Raw genomic sequence first — 24,699 nt, 5'->3', positions numbered from 1 at the left:
AATGTAAATTTGGAAACCTCCTTAAACGAGTTAGTACCTTTAGACCTCAACCGCACTTTCGTCTTTTTGCGAGGGTGAAGTAGCTCGTTATTTTGAGTGAGTGCTTCTCGATGGAGAACTCAAAATAACGTTCTCTCTTACCAAAAGTTGTAAGCAAAAATGAAGCCCAAAAGAATCATTTTGATGGGTCTTCGACGAAGCGGCAAGTCTTCAATTCAAAAAGTTGTGTTTTACAAAATGCCGCCGAACGAAACTTTATTTCTGGAATCAACAGCTCGTCTCACACAAGAACACATTTCGTATGCAGTCATCCATTTTTGTTTTTTAGATTCCAATGTTTTACTAACACAATTCTTGATAGCTCGTTTATCGACTTTTCGGTCTGGGATTTTCCTGGTCAAGTGGATGTCTTTGATGCAGCATTTGATTTTGAAAGCATCTTCATTCAAGTTGGGGCACTTATTTTTGTTATAGATGCACAAGATGATTATCTGGATGCGTTGGCTCGTCTGCATGTGACTGTTGCTCGCGTCGTTGCCATTAATCCCAATATCTGCATTGAGGTATTTATTCACAAAGTGGACGGCCTTAGCGATGAATTCAAGATAGACACTCAGCGTGACATTCAGCAGCGGACCCAGGATGAACTTGCTGACATTGGACTTGAGAATGTCCCTATTTCGTTTCATCTTACTTCCATCTTTGACCATTCCATCTTTGAAGCCTTTAGTCGTGTCATCCAAAAACTGATTCCTCAGCTTCCTACGCTTGAGAACCTGCTCAATATCTTTTGTGCTAATTCCTTAGTAGAAAAGGCTTACGTTTTTGATGTGCTCTCCAAAATCTACATCGCTACTGATAGTTCTCCAGTCGACGTTCAAAGTTATGAAATCTGCTCCGATTTCATCGACGTTATTCTTGATATTGGCTCTATATATGGAGGTGCACGCCAGAAACATTCTGAGCGACACCCTGATGCTTTGGACGAAACTTCTTCTATCATCCGATTATCCAACGACTTGGTCTTGGTTTTGCGTGAAATGAATCAGTATTTGGCTTTGGTTTGCATCATCCGTGCCGATAATTTCAAAAAATCTGGTCTCATTGAATACAATGTGCAATGCCTACAGTCAGCCATTCAATCTCTCTTTTCTTCTAAATGATGAGAATCTATGCCTTACTCTAGCTAGGACTACCTTCTGTCTGTTTCCGATTATGTCTTATATATGTTGGAATGTTTTCTTTTAATTCTTCGTTTTGTACATCATGTTCTTGTTTAAATTCTATAATCTCTAATAATGTTTTGGCTCCGTGGCTTTAATAAAAACCACGAATTTTAATCTATGTGTTTATATTACGAAGCAACCGAAATAGTTAGAACTTGAGCATAATATTGAAAAAGAAATAACTTTTTAAACCCAAAACATAAAAAGCGTGAACAACATAATTTTACAACGTAAACGATTTAGACAAAAAATAAAAATAAGAAAGAATAACAAGTAAAGACTGACAGATTTGTCCTTCCTTCTCCGACCGTATTCATACACTAAACTCTACAATTTGGCCATCATACGCCGGCTCGGTAGGAATGCTCAGTTTTGAAAATTCTTCTTCCATTTCACCATGTTCGACTGAATGATTGAACCCGGTGTACAACACCCGTCTTGGGGCTGGTAGAAGAGAACAGGCAAATGCATGAGCCTGTTCAAAAGTAAAATGGGATGGATAAGGTTCTCGTCGAAGTGCGTCTAATACTACGACCTGGGATCCACTCATCAAGTCTTTAGTTTTCGGTGGTATATAGTTACAGTCAGAAATGTATGACAAATCACCAATTCGAAAACCCATATTATAAAATGGAACACTCTCCTTACCAGGAGAAAAATAAAAACCATGATGCACAGGTAATGGTACGGTTGAGAGTCCAAGCCCCTCTAATTCAAATGGCTCTTCTGGGTTGAAAATTCGATAGTCAAAAGTAGGCACACTACCACCCCCGGTGGCTCGTGAACAGTCGACCATATAAGGAAACGAATTTGCTATAGAATCATATGTCTCTTTCGTTAAGTAGATTTTCATAGTGCTTTGAACAATTCCCCCAGATGTCCAAGCTATAAATTATTCGTTAGTATCAATACTTTTTAACAATATCCACAAAAAATTTTGCTTCAAACGTTTCCCCGCTCTTAATTAAACTCCATGAGACTCTTTCTATCTCCTTATTCAAATGTAAAATAGCATACCTCTTAAATCATCCAATCCATTAATGGCATCAGCGTGAGCATGTGTCAAGAGAACGGCATCGATGTTTCGAATTTTATGCTTTACCATGAATTCTATTGCTGCCATATAAAAGGTCTTTCCGCAATCAATTAAGATCGTTTTCGGGCGACTCCAGCCCTCGGAATCAACTTGAACAATTGCTCCTGTATTATTTCTCTTGTTTTTACGTCCTTCTGGCGTCAGACTGGCTGAACACACACGACATGTAGGCTTTGGGACGTTCAAACAACACACATTAGGGATGCCATTGGACGTTCCAGTTCCTAAAAATAGAATCCTTGCATTTTCTTTATTGATCTTAGTTACCATACTTCTGACAATATCCTCGTACAGCAAGTAATGAAGAAACGACCGCTTCTTGCTTAACGTGGAAGGCAAAGGCATCTTACGCCAGAAATTGACTTTCTTTCGTCCAGAGTAACAGTGTCTTTTATGCGTATTCAGACGTGCACACTATTATGAATATTGACGTGGTGTACAGTTCGTTATATTACTTTCTTTGCTTTCGGTATACTTTGTTCACTGCCTGTTACCTGAAAAACGTAGGTATCATAAATAAAAAATCTTCTGGCTTTCCTGTTCGTTTGTCTTTGTTTATTTATAGTGTAAAAAGAAGCATTCATTGCTGTAAGCGCAATTGAAACCGATAGCTACGAAGACTGGGGAGCTTAACTTGGTTTTATTTATGAGAGGAAAAGCCAATCCTTGTAGCAAAGTGTGTAAAAGAAAAAGGGATAATGGAGCATGAAACGAAGAGAAACTCACTTTTTGTAAGTTTACTACTGTTGAATGTGACGATGGGATATAGAATTGAGATTTATGAGAGGACGAAATCTCCAATCTAAACATGAGTGAAAATTCAAACATTAGAAGATAATTCATTCTGTTACGTTACCACAAATAGTACCGTTTCATCGAAAAACCGACCTCTCAATGAGCAGCCAAGTTGAAGCTTGTCGTTTTCTCAAAATTTCTTTCAAAACTTGATGCGAAAATACTTTTGTACCCTTTCGTACTCTCATCCTCCTACTCGTACATAAGCGATCAATAAAAAAATAACTACTTCATTAGCCCTATTCGACTCCACTCGTTTCAGTTTTTGGATTTTCTGGCAGTGTAAACAAAGCAAAAGTAACACGCTAAAACGATATTTTATTATACACATCTGGCAGTAAACAAACGTGCAGAATATTAGCATTGTATGGTTTTAGGAAAGAAAATGAATGTTTTCATTGTAAAATAAAATTCAAAAAAGGATTATAAGTTTCCTTTGATGTATTTCCTAGACCGTGTCTTGATCAAATAGTGCATTTATTGGAAGGATGTGCAAGTATGCTAGACAAGCAAACAAATCAATTTTTGGTTTTCTAGCTATGACTTATCGTAAGTCTTCTCTGTTTAATGAATTGAATATTTATTTTAATCGGAATCGACTGTGATCTCTAGTTCAATAACAGAAGAATCACGAAATGGGTTGTTTACCCGTATAATCATTAATAACTTATTAATAATTGAGCTCTATAGTTGAAAAAGTTTGTAAAGAAGTTTTCTGCAACGAGCCTTCTCCTTCCACCCTGTGCTGTGAATGTTTTGATGGTTGACATAACCAAACACTTTAGGACCAAAGTATGGGGATATGAAACCCATAAAAAAACTACAGCATCTTATTGAAATAGACTTCAAAGCACCACCATACATAAAAATTAAACAACTAAACACTTTCAACAATTGACTACAAGTAAGTAACAAAATATTTAGGTAGCAAGCTTGACAAGCACTACCAAGACAAAAATTCAAAATCTTCCTTTTCAGAGCTTAATTAAGACTTATGTTACAGTTCTATGTCTAGATTTATAGTATTTTAAGTAACATCTTAAAAAAGAAAAAATAGTGTGTGCCATTATAGGTATGCTGCTTTTCATTTACATAATGAAAAAAATATAGAAGTATCTAACATATTGAAAACTAGAACCATATTGAACAAAGATTTTTCTCACCTTGATTCTTTGTCCAGTGGAATATCATCATCCTCGCTTGAATCGTTGAATTTCTCCTTTTTTTCTCAACCTAGTGAATCGAATTTAAGGTATCTTGTCCTCTTATATATTTTTCGTTCAACAATTTCCATTTGAAGTGTTAGAAATGTCTTTCTGATTCTTATCATACCATGGCTTCTTTAACGTTTTCTTACAGGTATATGCTTCTCTGGTTTTTCATCGTTTGGACTCCTATTGCCTATAAGTATTTCTACAAATCACCCCTTACTCTTACTGTTGACTATGAGCCTTTACATTTGGTAAAGCATGACCTGCCAACGGTAGATTCTACTTTAAACGACATAGAACCGGCCCTCATGAATGCTACCTTGTTTATGCTCTGCCGCAATAAAGATCTTATCGCTGCTCTTAGTTCTATCCAAAACGTTGAGGATCGATTCAATAAACGATATCATTATCCCTGGACATTCATGAATGATGCACCATTTTCCAAGGAATTTATCAATGCTACTACCGAAATGGCTAGCAGCAACACTACATATGTACAACTTGAACAACATGAATGGGGTCTACCTAAGAATCTTAACATGAATCGTGCATTACAAACAATCCGCGACATGACGAAACAACGCATCATCTATGGCTTTTCGTTGAGTTACCGAATTATGTGTCGTTTCAATTCTGGCTTCTTTTACCGAAATTCTGCTCTTAAAGATTACGACTATTATTGGCGCGTAGAACCAGGCGTTATTTATTCTTGCGATGTTCCTTAGTATGTCCATCTTTTAAAAACATTGAATAGTTGCTAACTGCACAGTGATCCTTTTCGTTTGCTTCGTGACAAAAAGAAAGCTTATGGATTTGTAGTTACTTTACCTGAATACCCGGAAACCATTCGTACTCTATGGAATACAACCAGAGACTTTGTCAAAAAAAATCCGCATTACCTTGCCCCAGATAATTCTTTAGACTTTATCGTAGATGATGAAAAAGGTTTAGATGGTGAATATAACGGTTGCCATTTTTGGAGCAATTTTGAAATTGCTGACTTAAACTTCTTTAGAAGCGATGCCTACACCGATTACTTCGAGTACTTAGATCAGCATTTTGGGTTCTTTTACGAGCGTTGGGGCGATGCTCCTATTCATAGCATTGCTGCTTCTTTATTCCTTAATAAATCACAAATTCACTATTTTGAAGATTTCGGATACTATCATCTGCCTTGGAGTCATTGCCCTTCGGATTACCTACTCCATGCTAATGGTAGATGCATTTGCGATCCTGCCAATACTGTTGAACTTGAGTATGAATTTTGTTATCCCAGATGGTATTACAATATGCGTGCTCCGGACCACAAACTTGAAAGCAAGGTTTAGACACTATCTTTTACAGTTTCTTTCATCATGACTTTTTATAAGTATTCATTTCATTAAATTAAGAAAATTAGACAGCCCTTAGCATAGTGGAAACAATTCTCCAGCAACACTGATTTGGTAATTATGTAGAGTGTAGGTGAACTCTCCAAAAAAAAAAAAAGGGATTGATAAGAAATAAACCATCCTAAACTGCAAAAGATGGATCAGTCATATTAACTTACAGTCAGCAGAGAACGAACTTTGGACGCAAGGTTTACCAATTCTTTTTCGTACTGGTCATTTGAATGTATACTTGCTAGCATACTCAATACTTGAAACAACCGAGCATAAGCACTCGTGAGTTGATCTGAGCGTGCCGAAGTCTCGCTCTGTTTGTTAATGATTCTTTGGATGCGATCAGTGGCAGGTAGAATCATGTAATCACGAAATGCAGTCAGCATAAGTCTTTGAACGTTTAGTTTTTCTCGATTTGTACTACAAAACTCATTAATCTCGTAAGGCAATAATGCTTTTTCCTGGATGTCAAAAAGTTTTGTTTTGATAGGCAAAAATATGCCCTCTATATATGGTAGAATAGAAGAGAGGAAAAATAGCCAGATTTCAAGTAATTTTGATAGAAAAACTTCTTCTGGGATAGGAGACAGCGATTCCGACAACTTACTGGTAGCTTTCGGAAACAAAGAATCTAAATGACTGGTAAAAAGATCCATCGTTCTTTCCCGAACACAAGACTGAAGATGCAGGACTAAAATTCCGTTCAAATCTTCAACAGTATAATGCAATTTTTCCAAATTGTACAGTGTAAAAACTTCTGATTCCAGGACAGACCAAGTATCATCCGCAGACATCGAATTAGCATTAAATTTAGAATCTAAGGGGGACCGTACTTTGCTTAATTTAGCAAAGGCAAAGGACGCTGCTCCAAAGCCATTTATCATCTGGTTATTAACCAGCGACTGAGGAATGGATGACCCAAATATTCCAAACGAATCTTTTCGACTCCTTAGAAAACTACGAGGCCCATAAATTGATTTCTGCAAAGCCGAAATGTCCAATCCTTCTTTGGCTTTTCGATTCTTATGGGGGGAAATATTCAATAAAGATGTCTGGTTTTTGCTATTTTTTTCACCCAGCTGGTCCACATTATTGGAAAATTGACTTACTGACGATGAGGGTTTCGTTTTTCCTGACCTCTTGGAAGGTTTTACCCAATGCTTGTCTTCCATAGTAAGCATAGAGCTGCTTTGACTAGATCTTCGACTAAAAGGCCATTGTCCATTAAATGGAAACTGTTGATTTTTTTGTTGTTCAGGAGTTTCCGGTCTGTTTGTGATTAAAGTATTGGTGTCAGTACCGGTATTTTCTGTTTCCTTTCTCTTTGTGTCTTCTAAATCTTGATTGAAAAAAGGGAATATATTTGTTGGACTTTCCAGACTGCTTTTCCTTGCACCTGGAGTCCAATTAGAGGATGTACTAGAAGTGGATGAAACGGATGTTCTATCTGGCATACTCGGTTTTGTTCTTATTAAAGCCAGATTATTTAATAAAGAAAGGATTTAAGATATGCAGTTGGATATCAAATTGACTTGGAAAGAACTTTTTAACGCGAAAAGAAGCAGATACTCCAAACTAGTTCGACATTGCGAATCATTTAACAGTAAATTGTAACTTTTACTTTCTCTTCTTTAGGATAAGATTGCTATAAGCTCATACCTTTGAATATAAATTCCAATTTGACAGGAGACTTTCAAAGACTCTGGGTATAGGATGTGTGCAAGTTTTACCAACATATATGCGCCAACAATACTACTAAACCAAACTACATACAAATGAAAGATTACATTGTACACATATTATTTCCATGACCAAATAATCTCCCAAAAAACTAATAACCGGTACAATCCACTCAAACTTGGTTAAGTTTTGCCAAATGTTTAAAACCAGAATTTATATCAAAAAAAACCACCAAACGGAATAAGACGAGGCAAGACAAACTCATTACTGATCTAAACCAATAGTTACAGGTTTTCATTGGTATGGTATAGTAAAATTCTTACTTAAAATCCAAAATCTCTATTTCCTTCAATTAAGTCTATATATATTTAAATTTAAAGCCCAAGCAACTGCATTCGCATACCCATAGTTATTATATAAGCACATTATAAATTACTTGGAAAGGTGCTTCAATGCATCATCCATGATGTCCAAACCATCAGCAATAACAGAGTCTTCAACATTCAAGGAGGGAAGAACACGGGTATTATTGTTACCGCCTGGCAAAAGCAAAAGACCCTGTTGACGAGCAATGTTAATGAAATCAGCAGGAGATTGCTTGAATTGCAAACCCAAAAGAAGACCACGACCAGCGTAACCACGAATTAAGCTAGGGTATTTAGTAGTAAACTCAGCAAAACGAGAAGTAAGAGTGTTGTGCTGCTTGCGGACGTTGTTCAAGATCTTTGATGAACTCAATTCATCGACGCAGAAAGAACCAACTCGGCAAGCGACGGGATTACCACCAAAAGTGCTTCCATGCTCACCGGCATGGAGAGTTTCAGCTACTTTGGAAGAAACGATGGTAGCACTGATAGGCAAGCCATTAGCCAAAGGTTTGGCAACAGTGATAATATCGGGGCTGGCCTGATCCTTGACGACAGAATGGGCCCAGAAGTCACCAGAACGACCAAGACCACACTGGATCTCATCATAAATTAAAGACGCGTTGAATTTATCACAGGCCTTGCGCAATGCCACCAAAAACTCAGCATTGGCAGGGCAGATACCACCTTCACCTTGAACAGGTTCAACAATAACAGCCGCAGTCTTGTCATTAATGACCTGCTTGATAGACTCGATATCGTTGTAAGTAGCTTGAACAACATCAGGAAGTAGAGGCTCGAAACCACGGCGATATTTGGGGTTGGCAGTAATACTTAGGGAACCAAGACTACGGCCATGGAAAGAGTTGTTGAAGTAAACAATTTGTGTCTTTTTTTCACCATGCGTCTCGTAAGCAGCTTTGCGTGCAAACTTCAAAGCAGTCTCATTTGCTTCAGTACCACTGTTCGAGAAGAAAATCTTGCTAGGTGAGGAAATCTTGCTGTTTTGAGACAAAGAAGTGTTTATTTTATGAGCAAGCTCAATGGCAGGTTCATTAAAGTATAAGTTACTGCTGTGGACCAGTTTGGTACATTGATCGGCAGCAAGGCGGGCCACTTCAGGGTGGCTGTGACCCAAAGAAGTAACGGCAACACCAGAGGTAAAGTCAATAAATTTACGGCCTTCCTTGTCAAAGAGGAAAGAGCCCTGACCGTGGCTCATGACGAGGGGATAGCGAGCATAGACGCCGACAATGTTACCCAGCTCTTGGTCAACGATGTTAGCTGAAGTGGTACCAGGCTTAGGATCTTCGTGAGTAATCTACCTTTTTGTTAGCATTACAAATTTCGAGACATTATGCCGATGCTCGTAGTTTGGCCATCCTTCATATATCGCATTTTTTCCATCAGAATCCATTATGTGTGAAAACAAAGACTTTTCATATATTTTTCACTGACATTTTAGCAGGTTTTCACACTTCAAGATTAATTGTTGCCTTCATTCAACCGGTCGGTCTTTAAGACAGTCAAATTCGCCAAAACCTTTGTGAACAACGCATTCAACTTACACTCAAGAAACGACGAGAAAGGGTTTGAAAGCCAGGTTGGCGGAGGCCTTGGAAAGATCGTTTGCAAAGCATTTTTTCTATAAATTTGAGGTGTTCTGTACAAAACTGGTGTTTGCGAAGCGCCAACTTAATATAGTACAGATACGGAGACGTAAATCCATCTCGCTAATGCCAATGGAAGCAAGATATGATTTTGATAAACTTGGAAAAGGAATTCGACTATATATATTTTTTTTTAATAAAGGTAAAAAAAAAAATGGATTACACTGGAATGGAAAAGGTGATTAATTTTCATGAAAGAAGAACATTGTCAAAAACATCACTTTGCACGGTTCCTCCTTGCATGGAAGATTTCACCCTCATTCCAAAGCCTCTAGGGTCATTCCGTAAATCAGCAGCAGCTTCTAGTTTCATGTTTGTTAGTACAGCCGAAGGGACATCAAAAACATAAAAGGTGGTGACAATAACAATGCTTAACCCTCGTCCAGATAATCTTCCAGAAGATATTATGCTCAAATTAATCAATAAATGAAGACATCATTCAGTTTGGAAGACTTGCTTGGTATTTTTCTTTTCGGGTTACGAGAAACCACTTGGACATACCTTTATTGAGTGGATCTTCAGCATTAGGAGCAAGGAACAAAAATTGGAGTCCTACTAAAATAGAATTTAGATTTAAAACAGGATTCCATTCTTGTCTCAATATGTTCAAACAAACATTTCCTTGCGTATCGATGTTGGGATGATAGATCTTATTGATGAATTAGAATTCAGGTCCATATCTCATTAAGAAAGTGTGTTAAGAGAGAGCAAAAAAAACAGTGAGGTTTTCTGCATCACTCATTTTCATGAACTTACCTTGTTAAGACATCGCACCTTTGGAGGATCATGCGGGTAATTGCTACCAATATGAATCGAAAACTGAAATTTCCCACCTTGATAGTATCCTGAAAATATGTTAATTTATTTGAAAATTATTGACTTGAGAAGGCACGGCTCAGCAGCTACTGCCTTTCTAAAATTGACAATCCTACCCTCATCTGGACGAATTTCCAGAAGCAATTCATGAAGTTTGGTTACATCCGGCCAGCTAGTCGACATTGTAGAGGGAACATCTAGTTCTGAAATGTCTATATGAAGATGATGGTTAGATTTCTGACTCGTTCGCGTTTCATAAAAAAACGCGTAGCAAGCATACCTTTTTGTACGCGAATCTGAGCAGGGCTAATTCCTGAAGAACTCTTCTCTTTTTCAGCCTCTTTTTTCTTCAATTCCCACAGTTTCCTCATTGTTCACGCGTTTCTTGTTTTATGTAGAGAATAGCAGTGACAACATGTCTTGATGTAAACAATACAGAAAGGCGTTTACCGTACTCGTTTGCGTTCTTTTAACGTATTTATGAAGTCGGAATAAAGTACGCTAAATTAGATACGTTTTTTATTTTATCTCACTAAATACTTTTTTGAGGTTGGTGGAACGCGCTAAATTAGATTTTTCCCTATCTGGGTGTCTGTCTGTTTACATCTGATATCCGAGTTGCTTTTTTTGTTGCATTCAAATAAAATATGAAAAGAAACAGATACATAAAATGTTTCTAAGAAGTGGCTCTTACAATTATTTCCTATGAGTAGAAATGGAAACATTTTTGTTTGTTTATTTGAATTACAACTAAAAAAAGCAATGCAAGGTAGGAATAGAAGTGGGCCCTAGAAAGTAGTCAAATGGCATTCGAAAGAAAAGAAATACAATGATAAAAAAACAAGTAAAAAGCTGTAGAAAGAACTGAATAACTATTTTACATAGGATGACACGTTCCTTTTCCAAGGCCGCAGAATCAATCTCTTCTCTACTAGTGAATTCACATGAAAAACAGTCTCTCCTTGTTTTCTGTTTCCAAGATTCCCAAATGGAGATGTAAGAAATCCTCATGAAAAGGGTATTTAACTCTTCGGTACACTACTAGTACAGGAGGGACAATGCTTTCGGCTTTTTCTATTTTTATTTTACTTTGTTAGAAATCTTTTTATTTACTAATTCTTCGTGTTCTGTCAACCTACAATTGCCATATTTCAAAAAAAAAAAAAAATTTGCACGAAAAGTCATATAACGAGTTTTGTGCTAAACTTGAACAGTGCTAAACAAACCATTTTGAAGGAATAACAGAAATAGCCTTTTTTGTCGCTAAATTCTTAATTAAAGCTGAAGTTTTTTTTTTGGAACACTCTATTCATTGTCTTTACTTTTCTTCTTAATTCCCAAATTGCCCATCAAGGATATCCCTTCGATTATACACTTGCGCACGAACCAATCGCAATGAACTTTTTAAAACCATCTTCCTTTTCATTAGCAAAACTGTTAACCGCAAAACCACCCGGTGATTTGTCGATAGAGGCTTTTCAACATTTGTTACAACTGGTCGCTATTGATGCACCTTCCTCGGAAATAGAGACAAAGGAAATGATTAATAAACTAAATGAAGGAATTGGAAGAATGCATGCTATGGAACAGGTCGATACTTCTCACGTCGATCATCCGTTTCGCACATTGAGTTTTCCAGTTGACGTGGAAGAATTACGTTGCCCGACTGAAGAAGATCAAACGAAATGGAATGTATTTCAAAATTCCAAAATGTCCGAACCTCCCTACTTCGTTTCCAAAACGTCTTTTCCCACTACTTCTCTTGATAAACCCTCTGGGAATTAAATTGTTTGCTTGAGGAGGACAATTCACAGCTGAAGCGGCTACAAAATTCAAATGATGAAACTTTTTCATTTTTTTCGAAGTTAAAAGTTAATCTACGAGTCAATACCTATGCTCTTCGTTAGAGATTTCTTGTCACGCATTGAGAATCACATCTCTCGTTGTCTTTTGCAACGTGCAAAACTTTCAAACGAGACATATACGGGACGAATCGTTGTTGCTTTCTTACTTTTCTTTTTTTATTTGCTTTCTTTGTCTTCTTCTCTTGTTTGACCTGTTAATAAAGAGCATCGCCATAACAAACATAGAAATATTAATCAAAAGAGGCGTATACGGACTGCTAAAACGACTATACAAAGCAAGGATCTTACCAAGGAACTTGTAAAAAATCATAAAAGGACCCACAAAAGAAAAGAATCCCTTGACTCTCTCAAATTCCGAGAATTTATGCTTTGAATAAGCCGTTAATGCCTTCTTGGCTGGTAGCTCCGATGCTGGAACAGTATAATAATTTGCTCCATTAATAAAATAGTAAATAGGGAGCTTTTCCACCAATAGACGAACAGCCAGTTCTGGGTTGTCATTTACATATACTCGGCCAAATTGGATATTGGGGTATGTTTCTTTCATGTGATGGGATAGATCCTGTAGGTTAGTATCTTTTATAATTTATAAACATTTTTACTCTTTCCGCATATTTTCTTCGTCCTCCTTGCATATAAACATGGAGGCAGTAGCGAAACAATTGTTAAAAAGAATACGTTCATACTTACATTGAAAATATAGTCTTCCTTAAGACAAAAATCACAAGGATTCAAAGTAAGTTGAACCAACCATTCATCAGACTTGATCGACTCATCCCAGTTTTTGTCAGTCAAATTGCTTACCAAGGATGAATCCAAAGCGCAACTAGGTGTTAGCTCAAGTTCTTTCCAAGCAACACCGGAAGCTTCTAATGCTTGAATAGAAACTGTCTCATCGGAATGGCAACTGACGGACTGCACTGCTTGCATCAAGCTCCCGAGAAAGAGACAGGATCCAAGTAGTTTTTTCAGAAAAAACATTCTCTTTTTGGTATACTCAATGGAAAATACTATAAAAAGGGATATGAAGAATCTTTCTGTACATAGAAACTGTTCGCCGTAGTGTTAGGTTTTTCTTCATCAAGGCTTCGAAAAGAATATCTCGATTCTATGATACTCCTTAGTTTTCAAAATCAACGACTCTGACACCTTAATAAAACATGCATACCTTCTGTTGAACTAGCTCAATTCTATAAAGTTGGTCATTTAATTGAAGTACACTACAATGCAAAAATAACTATATGACCATAAGCAATAGACAGTGAAATTAATTAATTAAAGACTTTGAAAGTCAGGAATGATTTACAAAACATAATTGGCAAAACGTCTACACTAGACATGGGTAGAATGGACTCGAATGAATATCGTGTTACCAACGATGAATTTATAATGTAACAGGACGAATCAACTTCAAGTTCCTTATTTCAACAGAAGAACGTTATGGTCAAGAAAAATACCGTCTTAAAGCATAAACTGTTACTACCCTTAATCAAAAAATAAATACTTGAAATCAATGAAAGTAAGGAGAGGATCGTAAGGGTCCTGTCACAAAGATGCAGAGAAGAGCAAAGAGGATATCAATCAACCTTTTAAGTCCTTTTTTGTCCTTTTGTTGAGGCAGACTCTTGCTCTGTTTCACCTTTGAGATCCACAGCACTGACTGCAAGTGCTTGCTTTTTGAGAAACAACACATTTCGATAATACCCTCTAGAAATTGGAATTACATCTCCTAGTGCAACGTGTTAGTGAATTTTAAGAAACCATGGGAGAACAGTTGAAAGACAGAGGGGATTTTGAGGATGACTTGTCACAACGCAAAGGACATTGGACCATCCATTATAATATTTTTCTTTCCTTGATTCCTTTGTTTATGAAAGACATACCCAGTTTACCAAGTTTTGGAGTATCATTGCTCAAGAGCTGCACCAAAAAAGGTTTTGATTTCCGATGATAGTACCGCTGAGGATTAGCAAAAATCCAGAAAAAGATAATTTTGTACCTTTTGAACCGACAAGTTATCGCAAACCAGCTGCTTCAGCATAAAAGGCCGAGAAAAAACAGAGGATAGTCTGCTCATAATGAATGCGTCTCAAGATCGGTTCTTTCCTATTTATCACTAAAAATAGAAATACAAAAAGAAGATAAAGAAAAGAATGTTCCTTCTAGCAAACAGCACAAGGATCCCTTCAATTCCTTTGTAACTCAACAGTAAATTGAACACGCGTCTTCCAAGTCCAACAAGAAAATGTAAATTCAGATATATTGGTAAAGTTTAATTTATTTTATGTATTTTTTCTTTCAAACTACCAATTTTGGGATAACTGTATCCAGAGATGATTAATTGTCTAAAGAGAACTTATGGTACTACATTGTATTATATCAGCGCCATAATCCCAAACTTCTCATTTAGCTTGTCGTTACCAATATTTCCTTTAAGTCTATAAACAGAAAGGATTTTCTTTTAATAGATTGAAAAAAGATTCGAGTTGACACTACATTCAGATTGAATTGAATTCATTTTGCAATTGCAACGATAGTTTTCTTGGGTGTTAGAAACAGAAATTCAGTCTAATGAATAACACTGTGCCGGTAAATGAAGAAATATCGAGACCTTTGGAAGAAACATTGGCAATATGCAAGCAATCAAGCCGACTGATGCAGAAGAATTTGCAGACTGGTAAATTAATGGACGCATTTCGAAACTGCAGTATCAGTCTGGTAGAGATGAGGAACAATGCTCTTTCTCCAAAGCAATATTATGAGTTATACATGTTTACTACAGAAACCCTGCGGCGACTTGGTGATGCATTGCTTGAGACACATCTGAACGGTACGCATCATTTGATGGATCTTTATGAACTCGTACAGTATGCAGGAAGTGTTCTTCCTCGCCTTTATTTGATGATAACAGTAGGAAGTGCATACCTGGAGACTCCAAAAGCTCTCGTTAAAGAAATTATGAATGACCTGATTGATATGTGTGCAGGTGTACAGCATCCTTTACGTGGCCTATTCCTTAGACATTATTTATTGACACAAACTCGAAAAGGGCTACCGCAGGATCCCGACGATGATAATGCCGACCCGAATAAAGGGACTCTTATGGATTCTGTTAAATTTTTGCTCTTAAATTTCACGGAAATGAACAAGTTATGGGTTAGGATCCAGCATTTAGGGCCCATGAAAGACTACATGAGGCGAACTCAAGAGCGAAACGAGCTTAAGGTTCTTGTCGGTCTTAATCTCGTACGGCTCTCCCAGCTCAGTTTCGACCTTGATGCGTACAAAAATGTCATTCTTCCAGCTATTGTTGAACAGGTAGTAGAATGCAGAGATCCTTTAGCCCAAGAATACTTATCCGAGGTGATTTGCCAAGTTTTCCCAGATGAAATGCATTTGGAAACTTTAGACATATACTTTAATACTATCTTGAACCTAAACAAAAGCGTAGATATTACGCCTTTGGTTATTTCTATGCTGGATAGACTTACTGCCTATGTTCAGCGCGAATGCGAAGCAGACTCTTCTGATGGAGAAGGCTCACTAAATCAAACATTGGAGAACATGGTACTTGAGAATGGTCCTTCCGATTCTGAAAATAAAGTGTGCCCCGGAGATAGAGTTATTTCTCCCAAGTTAGCCATTCAAGAGGTGCTATGGACTTACATTGTTGATGTTTTTAACGCCCGTAGTGGTATTTCTATGGGCAGTATTGTACAAATACTGTCAAGTATCCTAAATTTTTTCTTGCAATGCTACCCTTACAAAACCCAATATGCCGATAGAGTATTTCAGTTTATAAATGAACGCATTCTTCAACAACCGTCTCTTCAAAATGAACTGAATGAGCGGTCTCTTCAGAAATCTCTGTGTTCAATATTGTTGCTTCCTATTGTCGCCTTTCCTTCATTTTCGTACTGCTTAAACTTACCAAACTTTCTCCCTGTCTTCAAAGCACAGCCGAACAATATACGATATGATATAGCCAAAACAGTACTGGAAAAAATCATTGAAAAAGAACAGATTACTAGCGAATTGAAGGATGTCCAGGAGCTCCTTGGGGTTATTTCAGTGATAATCGAGAATAATGGCAATGATACTTTAGAAGACCTGAAAACAATAGCTACCCTGGTTCATTACCTACATAATGACGATCCTCAAATCCAGATTGAGGTATGTGTCTAATTTTCAGTTTTGAGTACTAATACTATAGATTTTACGTTGCTTGAAGGATAACTTTGTGCAAGCTGGTGAGAATGTTAAGTACTTACTTCCTGTGGTTGTGAACAAATGTATTTTTCTTGCCCGTGAATTTAGATTGTTTAAGGTAAATTAAAGAAAAGCAAAAATTAGTGGCTAACAACTTATAGTGTGTTGATTGGGCTGAAAAAGTTCGTGTCCTATGGGATTTTGTTAATGCTTGCATCGTCATTCTTTATAATCACGGTGATTCTGCAGAGCTGTCCCTTATCCTATACCTTTTTGCCGCAGAAATGGCCGATGTTGAAAACTACCCGGATTTTGCTTATGAATTCTTTACCCAAGCTTTTACTATTTATGAGGAGTCCGCTTTGGATTCTCGATTACAATACCAGCAGCTATTGATGATTACAGGAAAGCTTCAGAAAACCACAAACTTTTCTGTTGATGATTATGATACGTTGATTACGAAATGTACACTTTATGCGTCAAAATTGCTTAAGAAACCAGATCAATGCAGGTATGATCTACCAGTAATAATTATTGTTTACTAACATTTACCCAGGGGAATTCTTCATGCAAGTCATCTATGGTGGCAGAACGAAACGAATGAAGAAACAGTGGTATGTCCAATGAGACGTTATTGTTTTCCATATGTTGTCTAACACAGAAAAAGTTATTCAGGGATCCCAAACGAGTTTTAGAATGCCTTCAAAAGAGTCTAAAAATTGCAGATTCCTGCATGGATCAGGTAAGAGTTAATGATAAATGAACTTTTATTGCTAACACAGAATTAGATTACCAGTTTAAAATTGTTTATTAATATCTTGGAACGATATTTTTACTACTATGATCAACGTTGCGATTCTATCCTTGCCAAACATATTGGCGGTTTAATCGACCTGACTGAGCAAAACATGCGATCATTGCTTACTTCCTCCCCAAATGATCTTATTGCTAATGATCCCAATGCTTATGCTAGTTCCATTTGGGAAACAGCGGGTGGTTTCTCAGTTGATAGCATGAGAAACCATTTGGAGAGAACAACCAATCTAGCAGAAAAGCGCTCTGAAGATGAACGATGGGCTAGTATTTTTCAATAGTTTATTACTAGATTAAATCGTATGAGCTACCGTTTTATTACCGAAACTATGTTGTGTTTCATTTCACCTTAGACAAGCTTATGATTACAGCAAATATACAACTTAAAATTATTTATTCTATGAAGTATAAAACCAAAGGCCTACTCTATTACCTTAAAGGAGCATGAAAAACATACCTGATGAGTTTTACGTCTCTAACGTTTTGGAACTACTTGAGAGAAAGACAATTTTACCCACACACTCATTTATAGTAGAAAACGCCGTTTCTCGAGGAAGTTTTATAATCCTTCTATCAATTGTACTAAATTAACGTAATTTGAAGGACATTTGTATTCAGTTTTTGGCTCTAGGGCAAATAAAGCTGAAATACTAAACATATAGCGATCGTCAGACTTGACGCATCTGAAAAGTTTGTACTAATTTAATTATGAATGATAATCCATTGACTGAAGATGAAATCATAGAACAGAGACGGAAAAGACGGTTGGAGATTTTGAAAAAGCATCAAGTTGAAAGTTCCACCAATGCACCATCGCGAGTTTCAACGGAAGATTCTCTTACTTCAGAAGTGACGAATCCTTTTTCCAAACCGGAGACAAGTCGGTCAGAAGATGAACGACGCAGTTTGGATGGTCAGCAACCCAATGGCTTGAACGACTCAAGTTTAGCAAGACCAGTTTCAAATGAGCCATTTTCTGAAAAGACGGTTAACGAGAATGAAGATGATGAGGAAGACGATATGTTTGCAGATACTCCATCTCCCTCTTTAAAAAAACGGAAGACGGAGAAAAAGCCTTCTACTGTCAAAAGAAGTCTTGCTGGGATGCAAGACACTTGGGACGATATTGAAGGATACTATAAGGTTATTCTTATGGAAGAACTTGATTCACGTTATGTTGTTCAGTCCAACCTTGGCAAAGGTATGTTTTCTAGCGTGGTCAATGTAATGGACCAAAAGACAAAAGCATCGTTTGCTATCAAGATCATAAGAAACAATGAGGTAATGTATAAGGCCGGCATGAAAGAGGTGTCCATCCTAGAACGCCTTCAGGCTGCAGACCCCGAAGGGAGGAGACACATTATTCGTTATGATCGATACTTTATGCACAAAAATCATTTATGTATGGTATTTGAAATGCTTAGTCTGAACCTTCGAGATATTCTGAAAAAATTTGGAAGAAATGTTGGACTCAACATAAAGGCGATTCAAGTGTATGCTTATCAAATGTTCACAGCGCTTTGCCTTTTGGAAGAATGTAACGTAATTCACGCTGATATTAAACCGGATAATATGTTGGTGAATGAAAAGAGAAATATCTTGAAAATATGTGATCTTGGTTCTGCTTCTGATGCTTCTGAAAACGAGATTACACCTTATTTGGTGAGTCGTTTCTACCGAGCCCCGGAAATTAGTAAGTCAAATGCTTCGATTTGAACTAACGATTTTAGTTTTGGGATATCCCTATTCTTGTTCAATCGATACTTGGAGTGTTGGATGCTCCCTTTTTGAACTATATGCTGGACAGATTCTATTTCCCGGAAGAAGCAATAATCAAATGCTTCGGCTTATGATGGAATGCAAAGGAAAGTTTAGCCATAAGATGCTCAAACGTAGTCAATTTACTTTTGATAATTTTGATGAAGATTTCAACTTTATTAATAATGAAATTGATCCTGTTACTGGACAACAAACACAGAAAGTTTTGAATTTTAGCAAGCCTGTTCGAGATATAAAGTCCCGATTAAAGGATGTGCTTGCTTCCACGAATGAAGAAGTTGTGATTCAAAAAGACTTCATACTTTTGTTGGAACAATGCTTGGAACTCAATCCCGAGAAGAGAATCACGCCTAAACAAGCGTTGAAGCATCCATTTTTTAGAAATAATCAACCTTTTCGGTAAAATTGCATCCTACCATGGATCCCCTAATCCAAAACCTTTTTGTACTATGAATTTAGAATGAATTTTTTTGAAAATTAGACTTGTCTTGAAGCTTTGAATCCTCATGTAATTTAATACATTACTCCGTATTTACGCCTAAGAGGTTCAAATAAATGAAAACAAAAGCTATAAAAACGTGCGTTTGTGCTCAATTGGCTTCATACTAATACCATTGATTCCTGTAGTATTCTCTCATAAGACCTGTCTCATCTACTGAGAACTACCAACATCTAAAAGTTGCTACATAGCATAAAAATGGCAGAATTAGCGACTCGCGATCCTAATAAGCATCCAGTGAGAATTTTTGAAGCCCAAAAAGGCAAAAGGCCAGTCTATATAGCAGCTCCAATGGTCAGGTACTCTAAATTGCCGTTTCGACAGCTGGTACGAGACTATCAAACAGACATCGTATATACTCCTATGATTTTAGCAAACGAGTTTTTACATCCTAAAGGAAGATATTTTGATTTCTCTACAAACGAAAAAGACGCAAGTTTGATTCTTCAATTCGGTGTTGAGGATCCCGTCATCCTGTCGAAAGCTGCAGAACTCGCAGGTCCGTATGTGGATGGAATTGGAATCAATTGTGGTTGTCCTCAAAGTTGGGCAATTCACGAAGGGATCGGATCCGCGCTTTTGAAGGAACCCGAAAAAGTATATCAATTGATCAGAGCAGTTAAAAACACATTAGGTGAAGATTTCTGTGTTGAGGCAAAGATACGCATATCAAAAAATCTGGATAAAACCCGTCATCTAATGCAAACCATTGAACATGCTGGTGCTGACTTTATAACTGTTCATGGCCGAACCAGACAAGATCGTTCTTCATTTCCTGTCAATTTAGATGCTATTCGGGAGGTCCGTTCTTGTGTTAATATTCCTGTAGTTACCAATGGAGACGTTGCTTCTCTTCGCCAAGGCTACGAAATCGCTAATCTCACAAATACGGATGGTATCATGTCAGCTAGGGGATTATTAGAAAATCCAGCACTTTTTGCTGGATTCGAAGATACACCTTGGGGATGTGTAGAACGATTTGTTTCTTATTCCACTGCTTATTCTTTGAATTTTCAGCTGTTTTACCATCATCTGGTTACCATGATGAATAAATTGATCACGAAACGTGAGCGAATGACTATTCCCAAAGACAGTTTTGCTGCTGTTATGGATTGGCTTGATGCAAATTTCGTCGTACGTCGACCTGGAGAACCATTGTTTGGTGAAACAGTGCTTCCTGTGAGACGAGAAACTTAGGATGCTAATTGTTAAGGATTTTTCATGTAACTAGTCTTTTAGGTTTTAATGAGTATGAAGATAATGGATTTAGGTTTTGCTTTTGTTTTCCTTTTTATAGGGGTCCTAGTACATGTCTTAAAAATTAAATCAAGTTCGTTGTTTTAACCAAAATGCCTTACAGATTTTGTTCTCTCAGGATATGTAGTCATTTTAACTTAGTCGTTCTTTTGTTGCTAATAAAAAAGTACAAAATAACCTTCTTAAGCATCAGATCATGTGTATACAGTCATTTGCCTTTGGAGACCCGGAATTTACACCTTTTAAAGAAAAAAGTACGATAATAAAAAAAATTCAACTATGTATGGTAAGTTTTTGATTAATTCGTAAGTTTTATGTGATTAATATATCTCACAAATTAGCCTTCATATGAATCGTGAATTTTAAAACAAAAACTAAATCAATCTTAGGAAACCTTAGATATTTTAGATGGAAGAGGATCCTAAAAAGCAAGCTATTTTACTCAACACTGCTCATCTTCACAACATCCGAATTGATAACAAGTGTTTTCACATAAATATCCTTCCAAAGAAAACATGCGTCAAAAATGTACATGACAAGATCAAACGGATGAAAGCATTGCAAAACATTAGTACATTCTCGATCTAATATAAGAAGACTATAACAATAAGTAGTTCAAAGAAAAAAATTACACCCCGAAAATTAAAAAGTCGAACCGAATACTAACGCAAGTTTCCTCTTAACATGCAATGGCCAAATTCAAAAAAGAACCAATGCTGATGTCGAACATCTATCTGGACAAAAAGTTTGTAAACATGCAGAAAACTATCAACTGATAGATAAAGTAAACAATACTATTTACGATTCTAAAACATATGTTAGCCGTCCATTCTTTTAATTTCCTTTTTCCACTTACCAGTACAAGTCCTTCAGAATATTCATCCTCGGCAAAATCACGTTCACCATCTGAACTATCATTCTCGTCATCTTCATCGCTATCAGATTCATCCCGATCCGAACTACTTATAAAAAAATTAGAGCGAGGATATTTTTTGTCTTTACCACGGGAGACCCATTCGACAACCTCATCGTCTTCCTCGTCATCTTCATCCGAACTGCTACTGAACTCATCAGGGGGATTATCAGAAATATGCTGAGACATATATTGAGCAAAGTGGTCGCGGTTATCTTGTGCACCATTATTTGAATCGAAGCTAAGTCGACGAGACATTTCACGTGATAAAGGATCTTCTTCATTACCATCAGCATCCTCTTCATTAGATGAAGAGTTATTAGACAATTCTCGATGGACTTCAACCACATCATCATCACTGCTGTTACTGTATTCTTGTTCTAAAGCAAATTGCATTTCCGGCAGATTATTGGCATCTAACATCTCTCCATCATCCATGTCTTCCAAATAACCAACCATTGAAGGCTCAAGTCCACCAAGAAGTTGATTATCGCGAGCACGAGTCTCTGCTAGAGTATTATTGACAAAGTGTTGCCATTTTTCGTCATCAATTAATTCTTTAATTTCAGGGCTGAACAAATGAGAGTAATGCTCAATGAACTTCACAACTTCATCCGCAATTATAGTAAGATGTCCCATATAACCAGGTCTAAAACCATTAGGTTCAGAAGTGGCCTTGTCACTCATTTCTTGACCATGAACTATTTTTTCTGTAATTCTTCCACGCAAAAACATGTCAAATGCTAATGCACAGTTTTGTTCCTTCTCCATAGGGCCGTTCAAGACTTGTTGGACAACGTCATACACAACGTTGTGAAGAAAGTTGTTCCAGGGATATTCAAAGAAATGATCAAGTACTGTAGGAATGATATTATTCTCAGTAAACTTGATTTTAAGAAAATCTCCAATTACAGGTTCTTTTCTAAACTCATCAAGAACACTTTCAGGTAATGGCTCATACGAGTCGTTTGACGCACTTTCCTCTAAATCTGGCTGAATATATTTTGAAGTTTCACGAACGTCTTTGTACTCCTCATCCGCAACGGGTTCGGCGTCTTCCATCGGCGAATCCCCAGCAACCTCAGTAGGTAAGTCTTTATAGTCCTTTGAAATTTGAGGGATTTGTCCATGCATAGAATCACTCACATGCTTATCCGTATAGCTAGAATCAGCATCTTCTTCATCAGATATACTAAGATCACGAGCGCAATTATTATGACGGAAAAGATAGTCCCGTAAGTGATCTCTTTGCATAACAAGGGCCTCTGCGTTAATATCACTCAAAAGTGACATATTACTACAATGAAGAAGCTCAGCATATAACTCGCAAATTCGAAAACGCTCAAATCCTAAAGGCTTAATGGAACCAAAACTGGTAGCCACACCCTCAGGAGTAGAAGAAGGCTTAAATAAAATCTGTTGAAAAATTGGAATTTTTTCGGCAAAAAGACGAAGCATTGTACCCAAGTAAATAGGGTCACGTGTTGTAGGGGGTTGAGTATCAAGAGGCATCTGTAGAACAGGAGTCACATCGTAGTCGCTATTGTTTTTGCGAATAAGTTCAATGACGATGCTAACGCCATTAATCAAGGAAGTAGATGAATAAGGAGCTTTGGGATCAATCATATAGTCAGTAAGAGTGGTAATGGTTCGGCGTGACACCAATTCACGGGATAAAGAATTAGGGCCAATAACGCCAGGCTCATTAGAATTAGCAGAAATAGCGATAATAGCTTTTATGACATCTGCTACTGTGGATTGTACATCAGGATCAACATAAGGATTGAGTAAACGAAGCAAAGATTGTATTAAACCCTGAGAATACAACCAGTCGGCGATTCCAACGGCTGTATTGCAACGATCCATAGAAATAAATTTTAACAAAAGATCCATAATAGCGCTCGTTTCAGCATGGCGGAGAATTTTGTCGACAAAGTTCTCGATTGACTGTATGAAAGCTACAGTTTCTTCAGTTTTCTTATCAAGAAAATGCTCATTCACTTTGGCGAAATAGGAAGCTTGTAAAGGATTCAAGGGGCCTTCATTGTCCAAAAAAGACCATAATTTTGTCATAAGCTCCTTATTCTCGACGCAAGCATCACATATAGACCAAACATCACTACTAAGGATTTCACTAGCAACAAAAGAAAGTCTGCTTTGTTCCAACTCTTCGAATCCACCCTCAACAGGAAGGAAATCTTCTTCGCTTACCTCGAGAATTAAGTCGATCAGTTGGCTCAAAACCTCTGGTTTACAAAGGTAGTCTAAGAGCTTTGGATTATGACTTTTGCATTCATCTAAAAGGCCATTCTCTTCTAATAATTCTGGTAAATCGATCTCTTCTTGTGGTTTATTCAATATCGCCTCAATGGCAGTCGAACTTTGAAATCCAAACCCTTGGCCTAGTCTCCAAAACATTTTTTGTTTTTGTTCACTTGAGATCAAGCCAACTGCTGATTTTTTCTTCTATGCAATATACCCAAGTTAACGGGCTTTGTGTAATCAGATTCCGCGAACCTTGAATTTCCTGCACTAAAACGACGTATTCAACTTGAGTTTTTACCCTATACTGGTTTTCAATACCGGCACAATCGTTTCTTTGGGTTCCGAAACCTCAATTTCAGAGTTTTATTCTTTTTGCTCTTGAAACAAGCAGTTGTGTTTGTATGTTGTTGGGCAAAGGACAAACTTATATGAATGGTCAACTCTACGTATTGGATTTCCCCAGTTAAAGAGTAAGAAATTACGAGCTAGAACACATCAGTAAAGGATGAATAAGCAGGTATGCAAGCATAGAGCAATGTTCTGCGCAACTCGTTACTTTCTAGATTGCGCTACGTTGTGTTAAAGTGTAAACAAACCATAAAAGATCGACGAATCGAGATTGCTGTTCGGTAACGATTCGACCGAAAGTGACTCAATTTTTTCCAATGTTTTAAACAAGCAATTGTATAATGTATGAAAATTATATTCCATACCAAAGGGAAGCGGCATAATGTTATGTTTAGCGACTCTTTTTTTTTTTTCGAATTCTGTAGGAAAGATTCGGTTTTTCTTGTGCAATGAAGCGCTCAATAAAGCAATGTGTAGGAACCAAGTAAATCCCCTCTAATGAATCGAATC

At 37.1% G+C, this 24,699-nt stretch overlaps 13 protein-coding genes across 13 annotated transcripts; 6 read left to right on the top strand and 7 right to left on the bottom strand.

Annotated features, from left to right (window-relative positions):
- The first annotated feature begins 141 nt into the window (after positions 1-141).
- On the top strand, positions 142-1,423 carry SPOG_02524 (Gtr1/RagA G protein Gtr2). Its single transcript, XM_013168466.1, has 2 exons — positions 142-299; positions 362-1,423. Exons 1-2 carry the CDS (start codon positions 160-162, stop codon positions 1,161-1,163), a joined length of 942 nt encoding a protein of 313 aa, XP_013023920.1. The 5' UTR covers positions 142-159; the 3' UTR covers positions 1,164-1,423.
- On the bottom strand, positions 1,374-2,667 carry SPOG_02523 (hydrolase; the record flags this gene model as incomplete). Its single annotated transcript, XM_013168465.1, has 2 exons — positions 1,374-2,111; positions 2,244-2,667. 2 exons carry the CDS (start codon positions 2,665-2,667, stop codon positions 1,540-1,542), a joined length of 996 nt encoding a protein of 331 aa, XP_013023919.1. The 3' UTR covers positions 1,374-1,539.
- A 1,263-nt stretch (positions 2,668-3,930) lies between these two features.
- Positions 3,931-5,763, top strand: SPOG_02522 (alpha-1,2-mannosyltransferase). The gene is made up of 3 exons (XM_013168464.1): positions 3,931-4,189; positions 4,253-5,052; positions 5,098-5,763. The coding sequence occupies exons 2-3, from the start codon at positions 4,451-4,453 to the stop codon at positions 5,654-5,656; spliced, it is 1,161 nt and encodes a 386-aa protein (XP_013023918.1). The 5' UTR covers positions 3,931-4,189; positions 4,253-4,450; the 3' UTR covers positions 5,657-5,763.
- SPOG_02521 (TORC2 subunit Bit61) lies at positions 5,235-7,424 on the bottom strand. The gene has a single exon (XM_013168463.1). The coding sequence runs from the start codon at positions 7,162-7,164 to the stop codon at positions 5,869-5,871; it is 1,296 nt and encodes a 431-aa protein (XP_013023917.1). The 5' UTR covers positions 7,165-7,424; the 3' UTR covers positions 5,235-5,868.
- Positions 7,425-7,693: 269 nt separating this feature from the next.
- SPOG_02520 (acetylornithine aminotransferase) lies at positions 7,694-9,407 on the bottom strand. Its single transcript, XM_013168462.1, has 2 exons — positions 9,324-9,407; positions 7,694-9,076 (listed from the first exon to the last, which is right to left on the bottom strand). The coding sequence occupies exons 1-2, from the start codon at positions 9,393-9,395 to the stop codon at positions 7,823-7,825; spliced, it is 1,326 nt and encodes a 441-aa protein (XP_013023916.1). The 5' UTR covers positions 9,396-9,407; the 3' UTR covers positions 7,694-7,822.
- A 207-nt stretch (positions 9,408-9,614) lies between these two features.
- Positions 9,615-10,612, bottom strand: SPOG_02519 (NEDD8-conjugating enzyme Ubc12; the record flags this gene model as incomplete). Its single annotated transcript, XM_013168461.1, has 5 exons — positions 9,615-9,727; positions 9,927-10,074; positions 10,182-10,270; positions 10,358-10,453; positions 10,522-10,612. The coding sequence occupies 5 exons, from the start codon at positions 10,610-10,612 to the stop codon at positions 9,615-9,617; spliced, it is 537 nt and encodes a 178-aa protein (XP_013023915.1).
- Positions 10,613-10,745: 133 nt separating this feature from the next.
- Positions 10,746-12,720, top strand: SPOG_02518 (uncharacterized protein). Its single transcript, XM_013168460.1, has one exon. It carries the CDS (start codon positions 11,637-11,639, stop codon positions 12,024-12,026), a length of 390 nt encoding a protein of 129 aa, XP_013023914.1. The 5' UTR covers positions 10,746-11,636; the 3' UTR covers positions 12,027-12,720.
- On the bottom strand, positions 12,016-13,327 carry SPOG_02517 (thioredoxin family protein). The gene is made up of 3 exons (XM_013168459.1): positions 13,275-13,327; positions 12,797-13,214; positions 12,016-12,668 (listed from the first exon to the last, which is right to left on the bottom strand). Exons 2-3 carry the CDS (start codon positions 13,085-13,087, stop codon positions 12,249-12,251), a joined length of 711 nt encoding a protein of 236 aa, XP_013023913.1. The 5' UTR covers positions 13,088-13,214; positions 13,275-13,327; the 3' UTR covers positions 12,016-12,248.
- On the bottom strand, positions 13,313-14,462 carry SPOG_02516 (ribosomal protein subunit L9). The gene is made up of 3 exons (XM_013168458.1): positions 14,106-14,462; positions 13,990-14,065; positions 13,313-13,835 (listed from the first exon to the last, which is right to left on the bottom strand). Exons 1-3 carry the CDS (start codon positions 14,181-14,183, stop codon positions 13,696-13,698), a joined length of 294 nt encoding a protein of 97 aa, XP_013023912.1. The 5' UTR covers positions 14,184-14,462; the 3' UTR covers positions 13,313-13,695.
- SPOG_02515 (retromer complex subunit Vps35) lies at positions 14,435-17,670 on the top strand. The gene is made up of 6 exons (XM_013168457.1): positions 14,435-16,279; positions 16,320-16,433; positions 16,477-16,826; positions 16,872-16,929; positions 16,983-17,057; positions 17,104-17,670. Exons 1-6 carry the CDS (start codon positions 14,678-14,680, stop codon positions 17,407-17,409), a joined length of 2,505 nt encoding a protein of 834 aa, XP_013023911.1. The 5' UTR covers positions 14,435-14,677; the 3' UTR covers positions 17,410-17,670.
- SPOG_02514 (CMGC/DYRK/PRP4 protein kinase Prp4) lies at positions 17,596-19,373 on the top strand. The gene is made up of 2 exons (XM_013168456.1): positions 17,596-18,821; positions 18,859-19,373. The coding sequence occupies exons 1-2, from the start codon at positions 17,837-17,839 to the stop codon at positions 19,308-19,310; spliced, it is 1,437 nt and encodes a 478-aa protein (XP_013023910.1). The 5' UTR covers positions 17,596-17,836; the 3' UTR covers positions 19,311-19,373.
- Positions 19,374-19,508: 135 nt separating this feature from the next.
- On the top strand, positions 19,509-20,800 carry SPOG_02513 (tRNA dihydrouridine synthase Dus4). Its single transcript, XM_013168455.1, has one exon. It carries the CDS (start codon positions 19,605-19,607, stop codon positions 20,601-20,603), a length of 999 nt encoding a protein of 332 aa, XP_013023909.1. The 5' UTR covers positions 19,509-19,604; the 3' UTR covers positions 20,604-20,800.
- Positions 20,801-20,879: 79 nt separating this feature from the next.
- SPOG_02512 (protein phosphatase regulatory subunit Ekc1) lies at positions 20,880-24,695 on the bottom strand. The gene is made up of 2 exons (XM_013168454.1): positions 21,520-24,695; positions 20,880-21,469 (listed from the first exon to the last, which is right to left on the bottom strand). The coding sequence occupies exons 1-2, from the start codon at positions 23,992-23,994 to the stop codon at positions 21,458-21,460; spliced, it is 2,487 nt and encodes an 828-aa protein (XP_013023908.1). The 5' UTR covers positions 23,995-24,695; the 3' UTR covers positions 20,880-21,457.
- Between the last annotated feature and the right edge of the window lie 4 nt (positions 24,696-24,699).

The sequence above is a fragment of the Schizosaccharomyces cryophilus genome, assembly GCF_000004155.1.
Source record: "Schizosaccharomyces cryophilus OY26 unplaced genomic scaffold supercont4.4, whole genome shotgun sequence".
NCBI classification, from domain to species: domain Eukaryota; kingdom Fungi; phylum Ascomycota; class Schizosaccharomycetes; order Schizosaccharomycetales; family Schizosaccharomycetaceae; genus Schizosaccharomyces; species Schizosaccharomyces cryophilus.
This window is presented reverse-complemented; position numbering and strand designations above follow the sequence as displayed.

Bases quoted from the DNA above. Each gene is read 5' to 3' on its own strand.
- SPOG_02515 (XM_013168457.1), top strand. From the start codon at position 14,678: ATGAATAACACTGTGCCGGTAAATGAAGAAATATCGAGACCTTTGGAA. The intron at 16,280-16,319 runs GTATGTGTCTAA...CTAATACTATAG, and splicing joins ATCCTCAAATCCAGATTGAG to ATTTTACGTTGCTTGAAGGA. The intron at 16,930-16,982 runs GTATGTCCAATG...ACACAGAAAAAG, and splicing joins AAACGAATGAAGAAACAGTG to TTATTCAGGGATCCCAAACG.
- SPOG_02513 (XM_013168455.1), top strand. From the start codon at position 19,605: ATGGCAGAATTAGCGACTCGCGATCCTAATAAGCATCCAGTGAGAATT.
- SPOG_02512 (XM_013168454.1), bottom strand. From the start codon at position 23,994: ATGTTTTGGAGACTAGGCCAAGGGTTTGGATTTCAAAGTTCGACTGCC.
- SPOG_02524 (XM_013168466.1), top strand. From the start codon at position 160: ATGAAGCCCAAAAGAATCATTTTGATGGGTCTTCGACGAAGCGGCAAG. The intron at 300-361 runs GTATGCAGTCAT...AATTCTTGATAG, and splicing joins CTCACACAAGAACACATTTC to CTCGTTTATCGACTTTTCGG.
- SPOG_02514 (XM_013168456.1), top strand. From the start codon at position 17,837: ATGAATGATAATCCATTGACTGAAGATGAAATCATAGAACAGAGACGG. The intron at 18,822-18,858 runs GTAAGTCAAATG...TAACGATTTTAG, and splicing joins CTACCGAGCCCCGGAAATTA to TTTTGGGATATCCCTATTCT.
- SPOG_02518 (XM_013168460.1), top strand. From the start codon at position 11,637: ATGAACTTTTTAAAACCATCTTCCTTTTCATTAGCAAAACTGTTAACC.
- SPOG_02522 (XM_013168464.1), top strand. From the start codon at position 4,451: ATGGCTTCTTTAACGTTTTCTTACAGGTATATGCTTCTCTGGTTTTTC. The intron at 5,053-5,097 runs GTATGTCCATCT...CTAACTGCACAG, and splicing joins TATTCTTGCGATGTTCCTTA to TGATCCTTTTCGTTTGCTTC.
- SPOG_02517 (XM_013168459.1), bottom strand. From the start codon at position 13,087: ATGTTTTTTCTGAAAAAACTACTTGGATCCTGTCTCTTTCTCGGGAGC. The intron at 12,669-12,796 runs GTAAGTATGAAC...ACTAACCTACAG, and splicing joins AGGAAGACTATATTTTCAAT to GATCTATCCCATCACATGAA.
- SPOG_02516 (XM_013168458.1), bottom strand. From the start codon at position 14,183: ATGAGCAGACTATCCTCTGTTTTTTCTCGGCCTTTTATGCTGAAGCAG. The intron at 14,066-14,105 runs GTACAAAATTAT...GCTAATCCTCAG, and splicing joins ATAACTTGTCGGTTCAAAAG to CGGTACTATCATCGGAAATC. The intron at 13,836-13,989 runs GTATGTCTTTCA...ACGTTGCACTAG, and splicing joins TCCAAAACTTGGTAAACTGG to GAGATGTAATTCCAATTTCT.
- SPOG_02520 (XM_013168462.1), bottom strand. From the start codon at position 9,395: ATGCTTTGCAAACGATCTTTCCAAGGCCTCCGCCAACCTGGCTTTCAA. The intron at 9,077-9,323 runs GTAAGTTGAATG...ACAAAAAGGTAG, and splicing joins TTTCTCGTCGTTTCTTGAGT to ATTACTCACGAAGATCCTAA.
- SPOG_02521 (XM_013168463.1), bottom strand. From the start codon at position 7,164: ATGCCAGATAGAACATCCGTTTCATCCACTTCTAGTACATCCTCTAAT.